Genomic DNA, 20,868 nt, shown 5'->3' with positions numbered 1-20,868 from the left:
AGAAGATTGCAGCAGTTGCAGACACAGTATAATTTGACATGCCACCAACTGAAGCACGAGGAATTCCACTCTTTATATGCTTCAGTGATTGGAGGAACAGCAACAAGCCATCCAAATGTACACATCAAGCCTTGAGATAGGAAGAGGTGGGGCTGCAGCGTAGTTCAAAATTCAAATAGGGGAGCCACACCAACTGTCATCTCACACACTGCCAAACATCACTGGCTGGGACTCACTGGCAGTTGGTGTGACTCCCCTATTTGAATTTTGGACTGTACTGCAGCCTCACCTCTGGAGCCGCCACCAATCATAAATTACCAGGGAAGTCCAGGACCAGAGCATTGTGTCCCTCCTGGAGAGGGTCATGTTGGGAGGTATGATTAAAGTAATCCTACACCATTCTACTGATGATTACTGCAGATAAAGTCACAGTAGAGGTGTCAATATATGTGAGCAATTCTTTTAAGCATGACAAGATGTCATAATGTTGTCTCACTCTGGTGTCCTGATTTGACTCATCATCAGCATCACTAGTGGGTCTCTTGGAAAAGGTCAGTTTTTTTACTGGCAACAGCATTGGCAGGAGAAACTGAAGCAGGAGACCTTGTGTCATTTACCACATGAGCTGACAAGATACTTGCTAGGGGCTCTTTGCATCTCTTAAGAACTGTGTCATTTGGAACTGAAGGCCTGATTCAGCAAGGAACGCAGACGGACGATGTTTGCATTCTGCGCATGCGTATAAGACGCAAAGCGCTTGAGTGAACTAGGCTCTGCGAAAGGGAATGTGATTGCAGACAGCATGCAGACCTACCACCCAGTGATGACCGAAAGTACCGTTTGTGGGTGGTGACTGGGTGTGCTCGTGCAAACGCAGGCGTGTCAGTGTGTTTCAATGCCGTTGCAGAGTCCTACATAAATTGCGAAACCCTATGCAGCCTAAGCTCTCACTGCATGCAGGAGATGTAGCAAAGACTGCGGGAGGGTCAGGTCAACCCCTGATTGTGCGTATGGGTCCGATGGTTCTCGATGTTACTGATGTTTCCACTGTCTTGCCAGGTATAGCGGACGCAAGCAAAGAGAAGTGGGTGGTATTATGTAGTGCTGGGCGTCTGCTTATTCTGCTGTGCGTATGCATTAATTAGTATATTCCTGCAGCGGCCGGTTACGTACGTGCGCACACTTGCGTTCCTTGCTCAACGGCATTGAACGACGTTGCTTACAGACATATCGATCTGCTCTGCAGCACAGCAGATGGCCGATATATCTGCTCATCTGACTTTGCATACAGGTGGTCAGCTGACTGCTCGTACACTTGCTGCGGGGACCGCCGGTTCATGTTAGGGTATTCGCATTGAACGGCCGATCGGTAAGTCTGTATAGCTTATCTGATCGGCCGCTGTGGTGACGGATCTGTTGGCACAGTGTGTACCCAGCTTTACACCACAGCATGCAACAATCAACAGTGCAGTTGCTCACATTCTGTTTCAATCATTGCAAACAGTTTATCATTACTTAAATTAAAGCCTAAACGGTTCATCCCCAGAAAATCATGTTGTGAATAGTTAGTTATTTTAACTGTAATAATAGTGATAGTAACTTTGTTTTTATCAATAACGATCTGCAATACTGGTATGACTGATTAGGCATGGTTATATTGTTTAGCATTATATGACACTACAGGTCACATAGGCACTTCCCTCACTTTGCCTCAGAGCAAAACGTATGTTAACATAGGCTTGAATAATCTGTGTTTGATCCCTTGGAGGAGTGTAAGGGCCAGAGACAGATAAATCTTTTTACTTTTTCTAACATGCTGGTTCCTGGTGCAGCAATAAGCCAGGATTGGTTAGACCAAGCAACGCTTTTCCAGAGTTTATTTTCTGTCAGAACTGTCTTGTTTATCGCTGTCAGGATTAGAACTGTATTGTCAGCTGCCAAACACAATACATGACAAAGTACAGCACCGAGTTGCACCTTTTGTACTGTTACTAGGCCTAGTCTATCTCTGTCATGTCATCCTTAGCCATCCCATTTCTTCGAGGTGATTTTCCAACCACACGTCCACATTTGGCTGGATGCCAACTCCTAGTACACCCACAATACTTCTACATGAAACTATAGAACAGCAGCTCTGCTCAACCACTTCTGCTGCTGTACTCAGGGCCGGTTCTAGACATTGTGGAGCACAGGGCAAAAGTTCCCAGTTGCAACCCAAAAAAAATAAAAATAAAAAAAGAATATTTTTAGATAAGATAGCATTATGCCACATGCAATAATGGCCTTTATAACACATTATACCACATGCAGTAATGCCCTTTATAACACATTATACCACATGCAGTAATGCCCTTTATAACACAACATACCACACGCAGTAATAACACATTATGCCACACGCAGTAATGCCCTGTATAATACATTGTGCCACACACAGTAATTACCTTTATAATACATTATCCCCAATTCAAATTACACCACACAGTAGTCCCTTATGTTATGACACACAGTGGTCCCCTTTTACATAATGCCAAAATTAGTGTCCCTTATACACAAGGCCCACAGTAGTAGTGCCCCTTATACAATGCCCACAGTAGTGCCCCTTATACAATGCCCACAGCAGTGGTGCCCCTTACACAATGGCCCCAGTAGTGGTGCCCCCCATGCAGTGCCTGCATTAGTAGTACCCCCAGTGGTAATGCCCCCTATAGTAGTTCCCACAGTAGTAATCCCCCAATTAGTAATCCCCCCATTAGTAGTGCCCAAAGTAGTAATTCCTACAGTAGTAATGTCCCTTTATAGTAGTTCCCCCATTAGTAATGCTCCCCATTAGTAATGCTCCCCAGTAGTAATCCCCCCATTAGTAATGCTCCCCAGTAGTAATGCTCCCCAGTAGTAATCCCCCCTATTGTAGTGCCCCCATTAGTAATGCTCCCCAGTAGTACTGCACCCATTAGTAATGCCCCCAGAAATAATGCCCCCTGTAGTTGTGCCCACTAGTAGTAATGCCCCCTATAGTCGGCCCCCAGTATTAATGCCCCTATAATCGTGCCCCCAGTGCTGGTGCTTCCGACTGAGAAAAAAAAAACAACACAATACTTACCTTTAGCCCCGCTCCTGCTTCCGCTGCCGCTGTCGTCCGGTCCGACTACTGCTCCTCGGATCTATGGGAGATACGTCATGACATCATGACGTCCCTCCCATAGTACTCTCTCTGCCGGAAGCCGGACCTCAGGAGTGAGCTCCGGCTTTCGGCTGCCGCTGCAGGGAGGGAGCCGGGTGCCTGCTGATAACAAATATCAGCGGGCGCCCGGCAAATGCAGCCTCCCTACGGCGGCTAGCTGGGGGGGGGTTGGGGGGGACGGGGGGACCGGCGTATTTTATTTAAATTTTTTTTCTTCATTCTAGGTTTTTTTTCAGGGGGGGGACTCGGTGGCGCCCTCTAGACTCTAGGTGTCGGCGCTCCGGGCGACGGCCCTGTTAGCCCGCACCTAGAACCGTCACTGGCTGTACTGCACTCAAATTTACATTTTGTTAGTGTCCTGTCCATATAGTGGCAGTGATTTATGTTTCTGTCCACTTCTGTGCCTTTAAAAGCTATAATGAAACCTCTAATGCTTGGGAGAGTACAGGTGTGTTTCAGAAGGTGGAAGTTCCAGGTGGAATGGTGAGCTTGGAACCCCTGTTTTGCTGTTCCGTGGGACAGAACTTGCACAGTCTGAGTTGTACTTCATTATTCTTATGCAGCTGCAGGTAAAATGTTTCCCATTGTGGTACATGATACCTTGGGCAGAATTTACGAAGCAGCGGCTTCTGTAAGCCACTGCTTCCCAGCGGGTTGCAGGTACATATTTAAAGCAGCACCCGGAGTCAGTGTAAAGCCCGGCATGCTTTACACTGAGTCCGAGTGCCGTTTAAAATATTCACCTGCACTATTGTATAAAATTACCTTCAGGCTTTGTGTAGAAGGTGTATATGGAACATTAATGAATTTTATGTATGTACAGAAACTTTGATGCACAAAATTATTAAAAATATTGTATAGAATTACCTGCAGGCTGTGTGTATATGAAACATAAATGCAACCTGTATTTAGATTTGGGTCCCATTCCCAAGATATCTCATTATGGTATGCAAATATTCCAAACTACGGAAACATCTGATATCCAAAATACTTCTGCTCCCAAGCATTTTGGATATGGGAGACTCAACCTGTAACAGATTTCAACAATGAGAGAATTGACCGTAACATTTCATACCATGACGTTTGCATGAATAAATTTGGAAACTGCCTTGGTGTGGAGTCTTTATTGATATTCCATAAATATGTTAGTTTTATCATGTTTTTCTAGTTGTATATTTTTTTTATGTTATGCCTTTTGTTTTGTTAGATTTGTTCATAGTATATGTTTTAAGATAAATGACGTCTGCAATATTTTCATTGTTGTTCATTTTTGTACAAATATAATAATCCCCTCATTGTTTGTTGTGTTTTGTAGGAATCACAGTCCATTGATGAGTTTTGGAGCTAGTTTTGTCAGCTTTTTGGTAAGTGCTAAGTTGTCTTCAGTTACACATACCTATATATTGTGGTCACATCATCATTTGTGTCTTTTTGTGTTGGTTATGTGTAAATAATCAATCATTTGAGCCATATACTGCTGTGTATTATCACGTCTTTATATGACCTCATGGGTTTCATGTTGGGACGTCTGTCTGTGTGATATTTTGGGAACTTGTAAGTATGGGCCTGACTGAGCCACATGCAATGCTATTCATGCAGTTGAGTGTCTATTTGCAACTGTGCATGGGTGGAAAAGAACGGTATCCGCACTGTTGTGGAAACGTTCCTGAGTGGTAACTAGAAATGCACACAAAAATAGTTTGTTCAGTGGGTGTGTTAATTATGGCCAATTTGGGAATGCATCGCATTCTGGATATTGGTCAATCTGGCAGCATTGCATCCCCCATAGAAACATATGGGGATAGCGGTTGCCACTGGGAATGGAGGGATCGCAGCAGGTATCTGAGATACCTGCTGCAGTCCCTCCTTAATAAACCCGGGGGAAAGTTAATAGTTGAGGTAAAACCCCAAAAATGTGCATTTTCGGGGATTAAACCTCAAAAATTCAATGATAAATGGGCACAAATATAACAAACTGAGAGCGCGGTGTAGGATGATGTGTGAGGTTTGTGTAGTAGTGAGGTGTGACCTGCCTGCAAATAGTCCACATATGTAATAGATAATAGTGTGAGAAGAGATGGACACAAATGTCCCCAGGTTTGTTTATATTCTTCACAATATCCTGTACTTGTTACAAGAGAAATAGGCTCAGGAGTCATATGAAATGTCCTCCCTCCTCATATCTTCCCAGTTCACCTCCCAGTTTTACTTTCCAATCCTTTGCACTATAATCTCTCATGAGCAGGGCCCTCTAAAGGTGGGTACACATTAGACGATATGTCACCCGATCCGGCTTACATATCGTGCACATTGGCAAATGTGTACCCACTATGTAGGCCTTTGCGTGCTCCCGTGGGGTCGTTCATCACATCAACATATCTGCAGTACGTGCTCGTCAATCTGTCTATGTGATGAACGACGCCATGCAGGTGTATGGAGCCGGTGCCCGTCATATCGGGCGCCGGATCATAATGTGTACCGGTTGCCCAATATGTCGGGCGTCGCATTGCTGGGTACACACATCGTTAAGTGTGTACGCAGCTTAGTCCTCAGCTTGCCCTGTTCGTTTGCAGTGTGCCCCCACTCAGTCAGTGACTCCGAATCTTTCTGCCTGCCCTTCCCAGACATAGGGTGACCAATTGCTCCTTTTATTAGCTATATTGTTGTATAATTATTATTTCATTGCTTGATTTTTGCCCCCTGTACTATCTGTTTGATCCCTGTTTATATTGTATTGTTTATTCTGTTGTAATTCTCTGTGTACGGTGCTTCTGACACTAGATGGTTTCATATAAGAATAATAATAAGTGGTAGAACATAGTGTGTGTGTGTAGTTAGTAGGGGTGAGCGGGTTCGGATTTCTGAAATCCGAACCCCCCCCGATCCAAGGCCGATCCGAGTCAGGCTCGACTCTTCCTGCCTGACTCGGATCTGAAATCGAGGCAAAACGTCATCATCCCGCCTTCCGTGTCTCGCGGGTTTGGGATCCTATATAAGGTACCCGCGTCGGCGCCATTTTCTCACTCGGCTGTGGACAGTGAAGAGGGAGGGTGGGAGTTAGGGCTGGCTGGGCTGTGTAGTGTAGTGTAGTGCAGAGTAGTGTTGTGCTGTGCTGCGCTGTGCTGCTGTTGTCCATAGGGGCTGTGTCCACTACTTCAAAGTCCATAGGGGCTGGCTGGACTGTGTTGTGCAGTCAGTTGTCCATAGGGGCTGTGTCCACTCCAAAGTCCTGTGCAGTGTCCCAGTCCTAAAGGGGTGCTGTAGTGTTGTACAGGGGGTGCTCCCCCCAAGTGCTAAAAAAAATATATTTTTTTCTGTGTTTGTGAATTGTGTGCACTGTGGCTGCAAGTGCATCAACAAAGGAGCAGCGCCAAGCGTGCGCCTGTGTCCCATTAGTAAAGGGCAGGCTGGCTTGTCCGTTAAAGGGTGCTGTAACCCCCAAAGTACACTCCAAATCAAATAAAAAAATATTTTCTGTGTTTGTGAATTGTGTGCGCAGTAGCCGCACGTGCATCAACAAAGTAGTGCCAAGCGTGCGCCTGTGTCCCATAAATAAAGGGCCGGCTGGATTGACCGCTAAAGGGTGCTGTAACCCCCCAAAGGGCACTCCAAACAAAATAAAAAAAAAATTTCTGTGTTTGTGAATTGTGTGCACTGTGGCTGCACGTGCATCAACAAAGGAGCAGCGCCAAGCGTGCACTTGTGTCCCATAAGTAAAGGGCTGGCTGGCTCATTTCTTAAAGGGTGGTGTAACCCACAAAGTGCACTAGTCTCCAACAAAAATAAAAAATTATTTTCTGTGTTTGTGTGCGCCTTAGCCGCACGTATATATCAATATAACATAAATGGAGGACCAAACTTTCTCCGATAAAAATAAAATAGGGAAAGATCAAGAACCACTTCCTCCTAGTGCTGAAACTGCTGCCACTAGTCATGACATAGACGATAACATGCCATCAACGTCGTCTGCCAAGGCCGATGCCCAATGTCATAGTAGAGGGCACATACAATCCCAAATGACAAAGTTCAGGAAAATGACCTTGAAAAAAACATTTAAATCATCTGAAGAGAAATGTAAACTTGCCAATATGCCATTTACGACACGGAGTGGCAAGGAATGGCTAAGGTCTTTCCCTATGTTCATGACTAGTGGTTCAGCTTCACATGACGATGGAAGCCCTCCTCCCACTAAAAAAATCAAACGAGTTAAGCTGGCAAAAGCACAGCGAAGAACTGTGCGTTCTAAGAAGATATCACAAATCCCCAAGGAGAGTCCAAGTGTGGTGGTGGTTGCGATGCCTGACGTTCCCAGCACTGGACGGGAAGAGGTGGCTCTTTCCACCATTTGCACGCCCCCTGCAAGTGCTGAAAGGAGCACCCACAGTCCACTTGCTGATATGCAAATTGAAGATGTCACTGTTGAAGTACAACAGGATGAGAATACTGGTGTAGCTGGCGCTGAGGAGGAAGTTGGCGAGGAGGATTCTGATGGTGATGTGGTTTGTTTAAATCGGGCTCCGGGGGAGACAGTTGTCCGTGGGATGAAAAAGCCCATCACGGTCATGCCTGGGCAGAAGACCAAACATTCCACCTCTTTGGTCTGGCAATATTTCTATCCAAATGCGGACAACAACTGTCTTGCCATATGTACCATATGTAAAGGTGGAATAAGTAGGGGTAGGGACGTTAACCACCTAGGAACATCCTCCCTTATACGGCACCTGCAGCGCGTTCATAAAAAGTTACTGTCAAGTTCAGAAACTTTGGCTAAGACCGTAAGCAGTCCAGGGACACCTAAATCCCGTTGTCCTGTTGTATCCAAGCGCCTGCAAACCACACCGTCAACTCCCTCCTTGTCAATTTCCTCCTTAGTCAGGATCGGAAGTAGTCCTGCAGGCCATGTCACTGGCATGACTGACTCTCCTATCCGGGATTCCTCCGGAGGATCCTGCATTGCTACGCCTCCTGCTGCCGCTGCTGCTGTTGCTGCTGCTGGGAGTCGTTCATCATCCCAGAGAGGAAGTAGGAACACCGCTACTTTTACTAAACAATTGACCCTCAAACAGTCCTTAGTGAGGAGGATGAAGTACGACAGCAGTCATCCTGAAGCAAAACGTATAACTGAGGCCTTGACTGCTATGTTGGTGTTAGACGTGCGTCCGGTATCCGCCATTAGTGCAGTGGGATTTAGACAATTGATGGAGGTAGTGTGTCCCCGGTTCCAAATCCCGTCTAGATTCCACTTCACTAGGCAGGCGATACCGAGACTGTACAGAAACGTCAGAAAAAGTGTCCTCAGTGTCCTGAAAAATGCCGTTGTACCCAATGTCCACTTAACCATGGACAAGTGGAACAGGGCAGACTAAGGACTATATGACTGTGACAACCCACCGGGTAGATGTATCACCTTACGCAGCAACAACAGCAGCGTCACCAGTAGCAGCATCTCAGACACGCCAGCTCGTTCCAAGGCAGGCTACGCTGTGTATCACCGGTTTCAGTAAGAGGCACACCGCCGACAACCTCTTAGAGAAACTGAGGGAAATAATCGCCCAGTGGCTTACCCCACTTAGACTCTCCTGGGGATTTGTGATATCTGACAACGCCACCAATATTGTGCGGGCATTACATCTGGGCAAATTCCAGCACGTCCCATGTTTTGCTCACACAATAAACTTGGTGGTGCAGAATTTTCTGAAAAGCGACGGGCGTGCAGGAGACGCTTTGGGTGGCCCAAAAAATTTCTGGCCACTTTCGCCATTCAGCGACTGCGTGCCAAAGACTGGAGCACCAGCAAACACTCTTGAACCTGCCCGCCATCACCTGAAGCAAGAGGTTGTGACGCGGTGGAACTCAACCCTCTATATGCTTCAGAGGATGGAGGAGCAGCAAAAGGCCATTCAAGCCTATACATCCACCCATGACATAGGCAAAGGAGGGGGTATGCACCTGACTCAAGCGCAGTGGAGAATGATTTCCGTGTTGTGCAAGGTTCTCCAGCCCTACGAACTTACCACACGTGAAGTCAGTTCAGACACTGCCAGCTTGAGTCAGGTCATTCCCCTCATCAGGCTTTTGCAGAAGCAGCTGGAGAAAGTGAAGGAGGAGCTAAGACGGAGCGATTCCGCTCGGCATGTGGGACTTGTGGATGAAGCCCTTCATTCGCTTTACCAGGATTCCAGGGTGGACAATCTGTTGAAATCAGACCACTACATTTTGGCCACCGTGCTCGATCCTAGGTTTAAAGCCTATGTGGTGTCTCTCTTTCCGGCCGACACAAGCCTGCAGAGGTGCAAAGACCTGCTGGTGAAAACACTGTCAGCTGAAGCAGAACGTGACACGTCAACAGCTCCTTCTTCATTTTCTCCCGCAACTTGGGCTGCCAGGAAAAAACATAGGTATCCTAAGCAACCCGCTGGCGGTGATGCAGGGCAGGCAGGACCAAGTTTGGACATCTGGTCTGGACTGAAGGACCTGACAACAGTTTCTGACATGTCTACTGTCACTACATATGATACTGTCACCATTGACAGAATGGTGGAGGATTACATCGGTGACAGCATCCAAGTAGGCATGTCAGACAGTCCATACCTGTACTGGCAGGAAAAAGAGGCAATTTGAAGGCCCCTGTACAAACTGGCTCTATTTTACCTGAGTTGCGCCCCCTCCAGTGTGTACTCCGAAAGAGTGTTTAGTGCAGCCGGGAACCTTGTCAGCGAAAGACGTAGGAGGTTGCTTCCACAAAATGTGGAGAAGATGATGTTCATAAAAATGAATTATCAACTCTTCCAGGGAGACCAGCCTCCAGAACGTACAGAGGGACCTGTGGTGGTGGATTCCAGTGGGGACGAATTAATACTCTGTGAGGATGAGGATGTACACAACACTGAAGAGGGTGAGGAATCGGTGGATGAGGAGGATGAGGAAGACATCTTGCCTCCGTAGAGCCAGTTTGTGCAGGGACAGATTAATTGCCAGCTTGTTTTGTGGGGGCCCAAACGAACCAATCATTTCAGCCACAGTTGTGTGGCAGACCCTGGCGCTGAAATGATTGCTTTGTTAAAGTGTGCATGTCCTGTTTATACAACATAAGGGTGGGTGGGAGGGCCCAAGGACAATCCCATCTTGCACCTCTTTTTTTTCTTTGCATTATGTACAGTTTGGGGCCTAGTTTTTCAAACTGCCATCCTGTCTGCCACTGCAGGATCACTCCTAGATGGGTCACGTGTTTGTGCCGCCCACTCGTGTCGCTTAGCATAGTCATCCAGCTACCTCGGTGCAACCTTTTGGACATAAAAACACTATTGTGAGGTGTGAGGTATTCAGAATAGACTGGAAATGAGTGGAAATTAAGGTTATTGAGGTTAATAATAGCATAGGAGCAGAAAAACCAACACATTCTATGATTTTAGCTGTTTTTATGCGCTTTTAAAAAAAAATACAGATCCAAAACACAAAACCCAGAACCCAAAACATGGAAGGGTGGTTTTGGCAAAACCAATCCAGATCCAAAACACGAAGAAAGATCCAGATCCAAAACCAAAACACAAAACACGAAAAGTGGCCAGTGCACACCCCTAGTAGTTAGTAAAGGGAAGAATGGCCATTTCCATGCCCTAGTCATTGAGCTGGAGCTAGACATTTGTAGGTTCTCTGAGACCTAATTGATGTTAAAATGCTTTTAAAAAGTCCATCTTTGTACGTAGTACGTAGTGAGGTTCGGAGCAGAGTGACTGATACATGACAATACCCTTTACTCCTATTCAAGGGTAGGAAACCTGCAGGACTTCAGCTGCTGTGGAACTACACATCCCAGCATGCTCTGCCACAGTTTTAGCATACTTTAACACAGGGTTCGTTCCTCATCAGCTCTGGCGGAGATTCGTGCCTATAGTATTGCAGTGTTCATATCATGCACAGGAGTGCATGTGCTGAGTGTCGCCTGCGGTGACTGCTGTGCCTCTGTCCGTCCCGGCCTGCGCTGACGACTCCTCTCCATCCCGGCCTGCTTTGACCCCTGCTGTCGGTCTCAGTCTACGCTGATCCTCCTGTACGTCCCGGCTGTCTACTGTTTCCTATCTCTGGCTGTATAGCGCTCTCCGGTAGTAGGGTCTATGTGTGGCCAGGGATTGCAGAGCGGCTTCAGAAGGATAGTGGTGTGACCACGAGGGGAGGGGGGTTTTGTTCTACTTTCTGGCACCATTATTTTATGTGAAATGTCATTTATTACTGGAGTTTGGGGGGGTGGGGCAGGGGAGCTGTGCAGAGCAATGGAGGGGCCTCCATGTTGCTATATTCATTCAACTGTGACCATTTTCTGGACTAGTATAGTGTGTATAACAGTTGCATAACACACAGAGCTGTGTTCCTCACTCACTCTTGTAATTTTTTTTGGGGGGACGGTGGTCTGGCTCCTACAATTTCATCCTGGCTCCTAGATTTTAGAAAAATTTGTCAAGCCCTGCTTTAACAGCAAAACTATGACAGATGTGTATTTTCACAGCAGCTGGAGTGCCACAGGTTTCCTACCATAGATGATGAATTCAGTAGATATTGGGTGGATAGATGCGATAGACAATGACAATCTACCGTGTCATGTGTTTCCTCTCTGCCTCTAATAATAATAATAATAATAATAATAATAATAATAAAACCTGCTGACTTTACATTTTTTGCATGTTCCTGTTGCCAAGCATTATTGCATTGGTGTCGTTTTACCTTGTTCAGCACGAGACAAGTAGATTTTGTAGATTGTAAACTAAAATATTAAATCTATTCTGATATATCCATCCTATAATTGCATGTGAAAAGTATTCATCCTATAATTGCATGTGAAAAGTATTAACATTTGTTCACATTTTGTATTCATAGATGTTAAGCTTTCAATTATTTCATTTCAAACTCCCCTCAGCCCATGGACTGCTGCTGTGTCATACATATTCATAACGAGACATGGGAAAATGTGCTCTACCAGTATCCTAGTAGAATTATGCAAATCAGCAGTTTGTTTAAAGATAAACATTTGGATATTTACATTAGCAGTGATGATATTAAAATTTGAGTTTCTCTGCCTAATGGTAATGAGCTTTTAAAATGGAGCCTAATATATTGAATTAAATTGGCTCATGTCATTTATCGTATCTGACAACAGTTTTAACTCCACTAATTCTCTATCCAATTTCTCTTTTACAATGTGCCTCTCATTCTAATTGAGCTCTGGATATGTCCTTACCTGCATAGATTTCACCAGCAATGGATGTTATAATGTTGTCAGTGATTCGGTGAAAGGTCTTTAATGCAGAGCTGCTATATTTTATAGTCCAGGTCCCATGGACATACTTGTGCCTAGACAGATGATTTAAGAGTACTTTGCACAATACAGACCTACAGTGAATCTAAAAAAAGAAATACATGTATTGCCTTTTAATCTTCTACCATGTTTCACTCAATAATCCAGTTGTCACAAAACAGCACAGTGCCAACATGCCCAGTCCTGCAGGGTCTCTGGGCAATTTCTCCTGCTCAGCTTGCTGCCCATTTTTTTGTTGGTCGCGCGGACTGTGACATTTCCCCAGGGGTGTCTCCCATAGATTTAAAGGAGTGCAAACATGATTTCAGATTGACACCAATTTCAAATCCCCTCCCTATTTTAAGGAAGGCGCTGTGCACTATTCAGCTCCATAGTATTCGGTCACATGACCTTGCTCCAGCATCTGTTGTATTTCTTGCATGTGTACCAACTCCTGCTTATAATGACTTCAAACCTGCCTGTGCCCCCTTGACCTCGACTTGTCTTAACGTATTGCTATTTTGTCTGTGACCCTGTCCTCAGACCTCCTGACCTTGTTGTTGCCTGCTGATTCTGTAGCTCGCTTCCATCATACTCCCACACAGTGACCTTTAGGGGGCAGCTTGAGGGCCACGACCTGCCGACTCCCGGCATAGAAGTCCATCCCGCAAAGACTGGGTGTTCTGTTAGACTTCGTGCCTCAACCCTGCCAGTGCAAATTTTGGTCTGACAACATCCTATGCGCCCAGAACATATTACCAGTTCCCAAGCCATTTGCTGAACCTTGCATGAGCTGGTACCTCTTTAGTGTTAATTACTCAGGGTTGCTTTATGTCCCGGTTTTCCTGAGAACATACTGGAATTGCTTCCTGTGTCCCGGGGCCCCGAAGACCTTCTTCGGGATGTCCAGTTGTCCAAGTTTCATGGGGAGGGCAGCTGTTTGGATGGTGGGCGGCAGGCAAGCGGTCGGGTTGGAGAATCAATGCACACTGAAGCTTAGTGTAGTGTGGGGAGAGTTACAGTGAGTAGGGGGTGAGACAGGCATCCAGCACTCAGACCCATCTCCATGTCTGCCTCCCCAGCTATTGACCTCACCGCACGTCACTCCCTTCCCATACCTATCTGCATTTTAATGTGAATAAGGTGCTATACTGTCTGGCATAATGTGTATAAGGGATACTACTGTGTGGCATACAGTGTATAAAGGGCACTACTACTGTGTGGCATACTGCTTAAAAGGGTTACTACTGTGCTGTTGCTCTTAGGGCTTACATAGGGGCCCTGGAGATGCTCCTGTGCTGAGCTTGCGGCGCCTCCCACTTTTTGTGGGAGGGGCATGGCCACGCCTACCTGATCTGGCCACACCCCTAGTGTGTCCTGGGTTTTTATTTTTAAAATATAGTAACTCTATACAAGCTGTAGACATCTCATATTGGTAAGGCTTACAGGAAAGAATCATTTGAAGTGGTATTGGTGCTACTTATGTATTCATGTTAAGGTTCTGGTTAAGGCCTTATCTATTCTGGAGAGCTCTGTTGAAAAGCAGTGTTAGATTGTACAAATTGACACATTTTACCAGACATTCATAATATGATGATATAAGGTAAATGTGCATACAAACCTGAAAGTTATCATTGTCTAACGGAGTTTAGTATACGTGTTACGACTCCCCTCTGATAGAACATGGAGGAGATGTCTAAGAAACGTTGCTTGTCAATTTTGACGTTTCCTACAGCGTTCAGAAGCATCCAGAGCCGGATTAAGATCTGTGGGGGCCCCTATTATATATGGACACAATGGGGGTATGCACAATGGGTATCGTATCGCTCGTATGCGGTACATTGACAAGCTGCAATGAGCTAAGGTTAGCTCTGTTTGTTAAATGCTGAAAGGAGGACATAATCCTTTAGCGAGTGACATAACCTCTTTAGCATAGTCTCCCCAGAGAAATCAAACTTCAAGCACACACAAGAAAAAAACACAATATGCACCCACAGGAAAAAAAAACACACACATAGGCACCCACATGAAATATTACTCACCAGTTGCACAATCTTATCCACATTACACCACACATAATGGCCCTGATTCACATTACACCACATAGTACTAGTGCCCCTTATACACAATGCCCACAGTAGTAGTGCCCCTAATACACATAATGCCCACAGCAGTAGTGCCCCTTATACAATGCCCCCTTAGTGGTGCCCCTTATGCAGTGCCCCCAGTAGTGCTAGTGCCCCTTATGCAGTGCCCCCAGTAGTGCTAGTGCCCCTTATGCAGTGCCCCCAGTAGTGCTAGTGCCCCTTATGCAGTGCCCCCAGTAGTGCTAGTGCCCCCTTATGTAGTGCCCCCAGTAGTGACAGTGCCCACAATGGTAGTGCCTCTTTTGCAGAACCCACAGTAGTGGTGCCCTTTATGCAGTACCCCCAGTAGTAGTGCTCCCAGGAGTGGTGCTCCTTATACAGTACACCTATGGAATGCCCCCTGTGGTAGTGCCCCCTAAGTAATTCCCCCAGTAGTAGGGCCCCCTATAATGAGGTCGCTTGCACACAAAAAACCTAATACTTGCCTTAAACCCCGCTCCTGCGTCCGCTGCCGTCCGGTCCGCCTGGATTCTCCTCTGAACTATGGGAGAGACGTCATGACGTCTCTCCCATAGTGCACTGCGGGAGCTGGAGCTCAGGAGTGCGCTCCAGCCTCCGGCTGCCGCTGTGGGGAGGGAGCCGGGCGCCCATTGGTAACAAAATCTCCGGCGCTGGGGTTAGGTGGGCCGGCGGAGGCGGAACTGGTTCCGTCTCCCATTCCGGCCCACATTAACCCTGGTGGGTGTGGGGGCCCTTAAAGTGTGGGGGCCCAGGGACGACCACTCTTGTTGCCCCCCGTTAATCCGGTCCTGGAAGCATCAATGCTCAATACAGCCCTATGGGCTTGTATGGGAGTGCTGATAATGCACTGCGTGTAGTGCACCGTGCTGCAGGAAAGCTTGGGAAGAATACTTTGAACACTATGTAAAATGAAGACCTAGAACCTGGTTTTGTCTTTGCGCAAGCGGTCTAGATTTTCTACCTCTACACGACCCCTATTTTAGCTTGCTTTTTTTTTCTTGCACTCTATTACTTTTTCTCAGTCTCTGTAGAGGTTTATTATATGATGCTGTAGTGATTTATTTAAATGAAGCCACGTTGTGGAAGGAATGACTAATTTGAGTGTGTCTGCTTCAGAGTGAGCCGCATGTTGAAATGCTATGACTGCATAGCTCAGCACTGACCTTGCAGTATACAACTAGTATCCTTTCTAAAGATAGCACCAAGACTTTGCATCTTACCCAAAGGCCACATAGAGAATCCAGTGCGTGTGTCTGATGGGCTCAGCTGCTAAAGGCTTTATGCAATCATTTACTTACAAGAGTCTAGTATACCTTTTTTATGTGGGTGGGTAACTATTTATAGTGGGTAGATAAATATGCAATGCTTTGTGACAGCATGGAATACACATTGTAATGTAATCACAGCTTGTTATAATCAGTTGGACTGAAATGACCCCATACTGTCCTGTAAACACGCTTTAGTAGAAGCAGCAGAATATTGTAATGGCCACCAGAATTCAGAAACCATTGCATCAGTGTAGCTCCTTAATGGTCCTATTGGCACAAGCACTTTTATCCTCTGTATTTTTTCTGCTGAAATAATTATCCAATTTGTTATGGTTTTGAACAATTGAGATCCAATATGGGCAATGATAAAATGTAATCTAATTATTTTATTTTTATTTATTTTAAATATGTTGAATTGTAAAAACTGTGGAAGCAGTATATACATGCACACATAAACATGCTAAGGACACAGCAATTACAACACAGAATAAACATGAAAGCAGCTGTAAGTACACTTTTGCACATGCCTATTTTTTTTTATTGATGCAGACAATTAAAAAACAAACAAACAAAAAAAAAACATCTTAAGCGGAGGTTTAATCTTGATGACTGGAAGAAATCGCTATTTAACGTGTTGACTTTGTCTTGCTCTGCACCAAGCAGTAATTACATTGTTTGCTTTCTAATGTTAGAGAGTGTCATTATATGGACCATTATACTACAGCAACCATTCATATTTAAGGGGCATTAATAAAGGGACACCTGGTGGCTTTCCAGATTAATGCTGGAAGTGGTAATGAGTTGACGGGAGGCAATTATCCAAGTTAATTTCTACAGTCACTTTGATGTAACCTTTATTCTTAGCTCTCATTTATAGTATTGTAAAAAATAAGCAAAAATTGCCCAGGTATGTTCTCTGCACAGAAGTTCAATAGAATGTATTCCATTATGGGTGACCTTCTTTATAGCTCTCCATCCAATATAATGCCAGTCATGAAGCTGAATTTTATTTTATTATTTTATTATTTATTTTTATGCACCAGTAGATTTTCTTTCTGATTGCAAAAATTCTTGTTGGTTCAAGGTGATACTTTTGAATGGGGTATACAGGATGGGAGGAATGTGCTCATGGTATTGGTAGCAGAAGCCCATAACAAGCACCAAGGGACAGCAAGCTCAAGGCAATAGCAAGAATGCTGGAGTAGGGAGCAAATGAATCTGCTGTTTGAGACCGGGAAATTTCAGTAGACGTAGACAAGGCAAATTGTTGGTATAAGAGCTAGATATGAACAGATTGAGAGGACATAAGGATAGTTAGTCGCATTCAGACATATTGGGTAAGCAAAGACTGAATTTCAAATTAAGGGCATACCGTGTTATGCTTTGGGCTCTCCGTATACACACAAGACTAGCTGTAAATGAGATCCGTCTGGCCGGCTACAACAGATCTGTCTTGTTTGTCTGCAGAATGCCATGATGACTTTTGAAGAGGAAAAAATGCAACTAGCATGCGATGACTTGAAAATGACGGAAAAGTTGTGTGAGAGTGATGAAGGGGTGATCGAAACCATCAAAAATAAGATGAAGAAAAATGTAAGTAGAGATTGCGACAATTATCTCAAACCCAGAGCGTGTATCGTGAGCCTAGGCCAAGATGGCGCGGGGCAACCAGCGGGAACGAGGGTGGGGACTAAAATAGGGATGAATAATAGGATTTTTAAATGAGGTCCAAATAGGGAGGACTTGGGTATAGGCCAGTGGTTCCCAAACTGTGCTCCGTGGCACCCTGGGGTGCCTTGGGACACTTGCAGGGGTGCCTCAGGTTGGTTATCCTGCACCAAATAAAATTGTTTATGGTCAATGTAATGTAAATATGTGGGCAAACAGAAGCGCAAACCTGTCTACCACCACATAACTGACCCTAAAGATGACAGGTAGCACAATCTACTTCATTTTACTACTTCACTACATTTTTTTTCTGAATTTCATAATAACAAACTTTTGGCTTAGGGGTGCCATGAAAACAATACTGATACACTAGGGTGCCACGGTTCAATAAAGTTTGGGAACCACTGGTATAGGCAATGGAAAAACGGGTGTCTCTCCACAGCACACACCTAACCACATCAGCATAGACCAGCACCAGCCCAACACAATTCCATTATGTATACATATACATGCAGTGATGGATCCTCATACTAGTTGTATTACACCCCCTATGTTAGTTAGGTTTGCGGAGTAAATAAAAATGCCAGACACATATATAAGAAATTTACAAAAAGCCAATATACATAGCATAGAAAAGACGTGTCCATTAAGATACAGGTCACATTGCTTAAAAGACTCGCTAACTAGAATAGCAGTTCATCCATTCTCGGCACACAGCTGGTTAAAAGCATCACTAAGTATGAAGGCATTCACACACTGAGGCTTATTCAGAGATGTACGAAAATCCAATGGTTTATGTACATCTCCGATGGTGTCAGATCTGCGCATTAGCAGATGCTGCTCTGCGCATGTGCAGTTCTTGTTCTGCTAGCTTGCTCGCAGTGCCCTGGATGCCACAGCCTGTCAATCGTTTTGGGGGCGGGGCGGTGGTAGTGACGGACAGCGTTGCTGAAATCGGGGGGCATGCCGGCCCCATTTTCTGGGTGTGCTTGTACACCGCTTCACTGGCTTCAGCAGCATGAATTTCCTGGTCATTCTGTGTAACCTGAGGGTTATTCAGATGAACGATGTTCACGCAGATGATCCGATGCTGCGTCATCAGATGCAGCAGATGATTGGAGAAGTCGGCAGGAGGTGTCTATATGTACAAGGCATTAGCATATTATCACACAGCCACTGTGTGATTAGCGTACATTCTCTGAATCAGGACCACTGTCTTTGTTTTGCACTATATAAAAGGGCTTTGCAAATGGCGAGTAGTCTAGCCTTATTCAAAGAGCTGATATAATCACACTTGGCAATTACATAGAAAGTACATGACTTATGGCAAAACAGAACTTCTTGTGAGAATAGCTGTATCACCATTTCCTCAGGATTCCAGAAAGGAGAAAAACAAGACAATAGACCCCATCTTATCACAACTAATTCTAATTATTATTATCACATGCCATTTCTTCTGTACAGCATCTAAAACCGATTGAGTGCGTATTAGCAACTGCGACCCTTGCTGAATCAGGCCCATAGAATGATACCCTGCACATTACTTGTTATACTATATATCTATATATATATATATATATCTCTCTCTCTCTCTCTCTCTCTCTCTCTCTCTCTCTCTCTCTCTCTCTCTCGTCAGTTGTGCAATATGCAGTTGTCTAATATATTTCCCTAATCAGTCATATATGTAGGTCTGCTTATTAATATTTGTAGATATCTCATTCGAATAGTAAACCGTATCAACTATAGTCCTCACTTCCAATGGACATGTCGATTCACCACTTTGCTGTAGTTTCTGGGTATTTAATTAGCTAATTCTGAAAATAAAAAAAAAATTTTTTTTTTTCTTTTTTGTTTGTTTATCACTAGCGGGTAATTCAATTAGGGCTATTAATGTAACATGGATGTAAAAGGGCGGTAGCTGCGGGCCTTATCGCCCAAGGTTATTCAATTAGCCTCCCTTTTTCAACCGAACCACTTTTTACGGCTGTTAAAAAGGAGCGCTAAGTGCAGTTAATGGCCGTTAACTAGAGTCTTTGATAAGTTCATGGACCTATGTGTTAACTGGATCTTTACACCCCTTAACTACACAGTTATCGGAGAGTTATTTTCGGGTCTCGGGAGACCCGGAAAGAAATCTCCGATAAGCGGGGCTAATTAAATACGTGCTGGCGATCAATTTGTTTGTACAGAGACGCTCACCAATCAGAGGGCCTGATTCAGACCCGCTCGCGAGCGCTGAGCGCTCGCAAGCGGGTCGATGGTGGCCCAGTGCGCATGCGGGCAAACCGTCGCTCCGGGTCTCGTACCAAAAGGGGCGTGCTATCGATGTTGAGTGACCGCACGACCCCTTTGGTGGGCGGGCCGGGGGCGTGGCTGCCCAAACAGAGGCGTTCCCATGGGAACGCCTACCGTCTGGGGCCGGCCCCACTGACATCACAAGTGATGTCAGTGGGAGTGCTTTCGGCTCTGTTAGAGCCGCAGGCACTCTAGGGCTTGCGGCAACGAGACCCTACCACAAGGGTCTCGTCGCAAGCCCGATGGTCGCGATGGTCTTGACCATCATGACCATCTTCCTCGCCGCTCGCTATAGCTGTGGGTGGTCACCCACAGCTATGCGAGCGGCCAGGAGGCCACTCTAAAAAAACAGAAGACTGGCCCTGATTCAGAGTGAGCGCTCTGTCAGAGCGTCCGGCTCTGAATCAGGCGCAGAGTTCTGAGCAAACCTGCTGCTACTGCGCAGTACAAAGAAAAATCGTCCAATGGCGAAGACATCAGCATTGTGTCGTGGGGGTGTGCCTAATGCTGAAAAATGCGCCTTTTCACCTCCAACCAACCATTCACTGCTGGGTGCACCAGTCGCAAGTGCGTGCAGCAAGCAGTGGTGAATGGGATGTGTTTCCCAACTTCCAGCCCAGATATATAGCTTCAAATATGGACTGTCCCGCTGAAAATGGTGGGAACAAAACTGCAACTAAATCCTCCCTTCTCTAATTGCAAAGACTGACCTTGGAGCATATTCAATTGGGCGCGAGGTTTAGCGAGGTAAAAAAAACATGCCCAATTTTGGATTAACGCGGGTATGCGCACTCCTGATACCAGTGGCATCCAATAAACAAATAGTTGCAGGGTTTTCAGAGCTGAAAACCTGCGGTGCGCCAAAAATAATTATACTTGCGTGTCCGGAGGTCTCCGCGGCTCCCGGTGTCCTCCCATCTTGTCACTGGGGAGGAGGCTGTTGGGAGGCTCCATGGGCTGGTGGGAGGTGCAAGGGCTGCTGGGAGATGTAGTTCTCCCAGCGCCCATTACAGGGAGGGGGGGGAGGGGACACACAGCGGTCACACACACCGGGGG

The 20,868-nt window shown here is 45.6% G+C and overlaps 1 protein-coding gene across 1 annotated transcript in view; it reads left to right on the top strand.

Moving 5' to 3' along the window:
• Positions 1-20,868, top strand: part of TTC39C (tetratricopeptide repeat domain 39C) — an 81,405-nt gene that overhangs the window by 30,428 nt on the left and 30,109 nt on the right. Inside the window, exons 2-3 of the mRNA XM_088469606.1 lie at positions 4,500-4,548; positions 17,317-17,442. Of these exons, the coding sequence (XP_088325732.1) occupies positions 4,500-4,548; positions 17,317-17,442 (175 nt within the window). The remainder of the gene's footprint in view (positions 1-4,499; positions 4,549-17,316; positions 17,443-20,868) is intronic.

Source organism: Taudactylus pleione, unplaced genomic scaffold, assembly GCF_031769625.1.
Source record: "Taudactylus pleione unplaced genomic scaffold, aTauple2 ptg000093l, whole genome shotgun sequence".
Classification (NCBI taxonomy): domain Eukaryota; kingdom Metazoa; phylum Chordata; class Amphibia; order Anura; family Myobatrachidae; genus Taudactylus; species Taudactylus pleione.
Note: the sequence above shows the minus strand (reverse complement) of the source record. Positions and strands in the feature narration are given on the sequence as shown.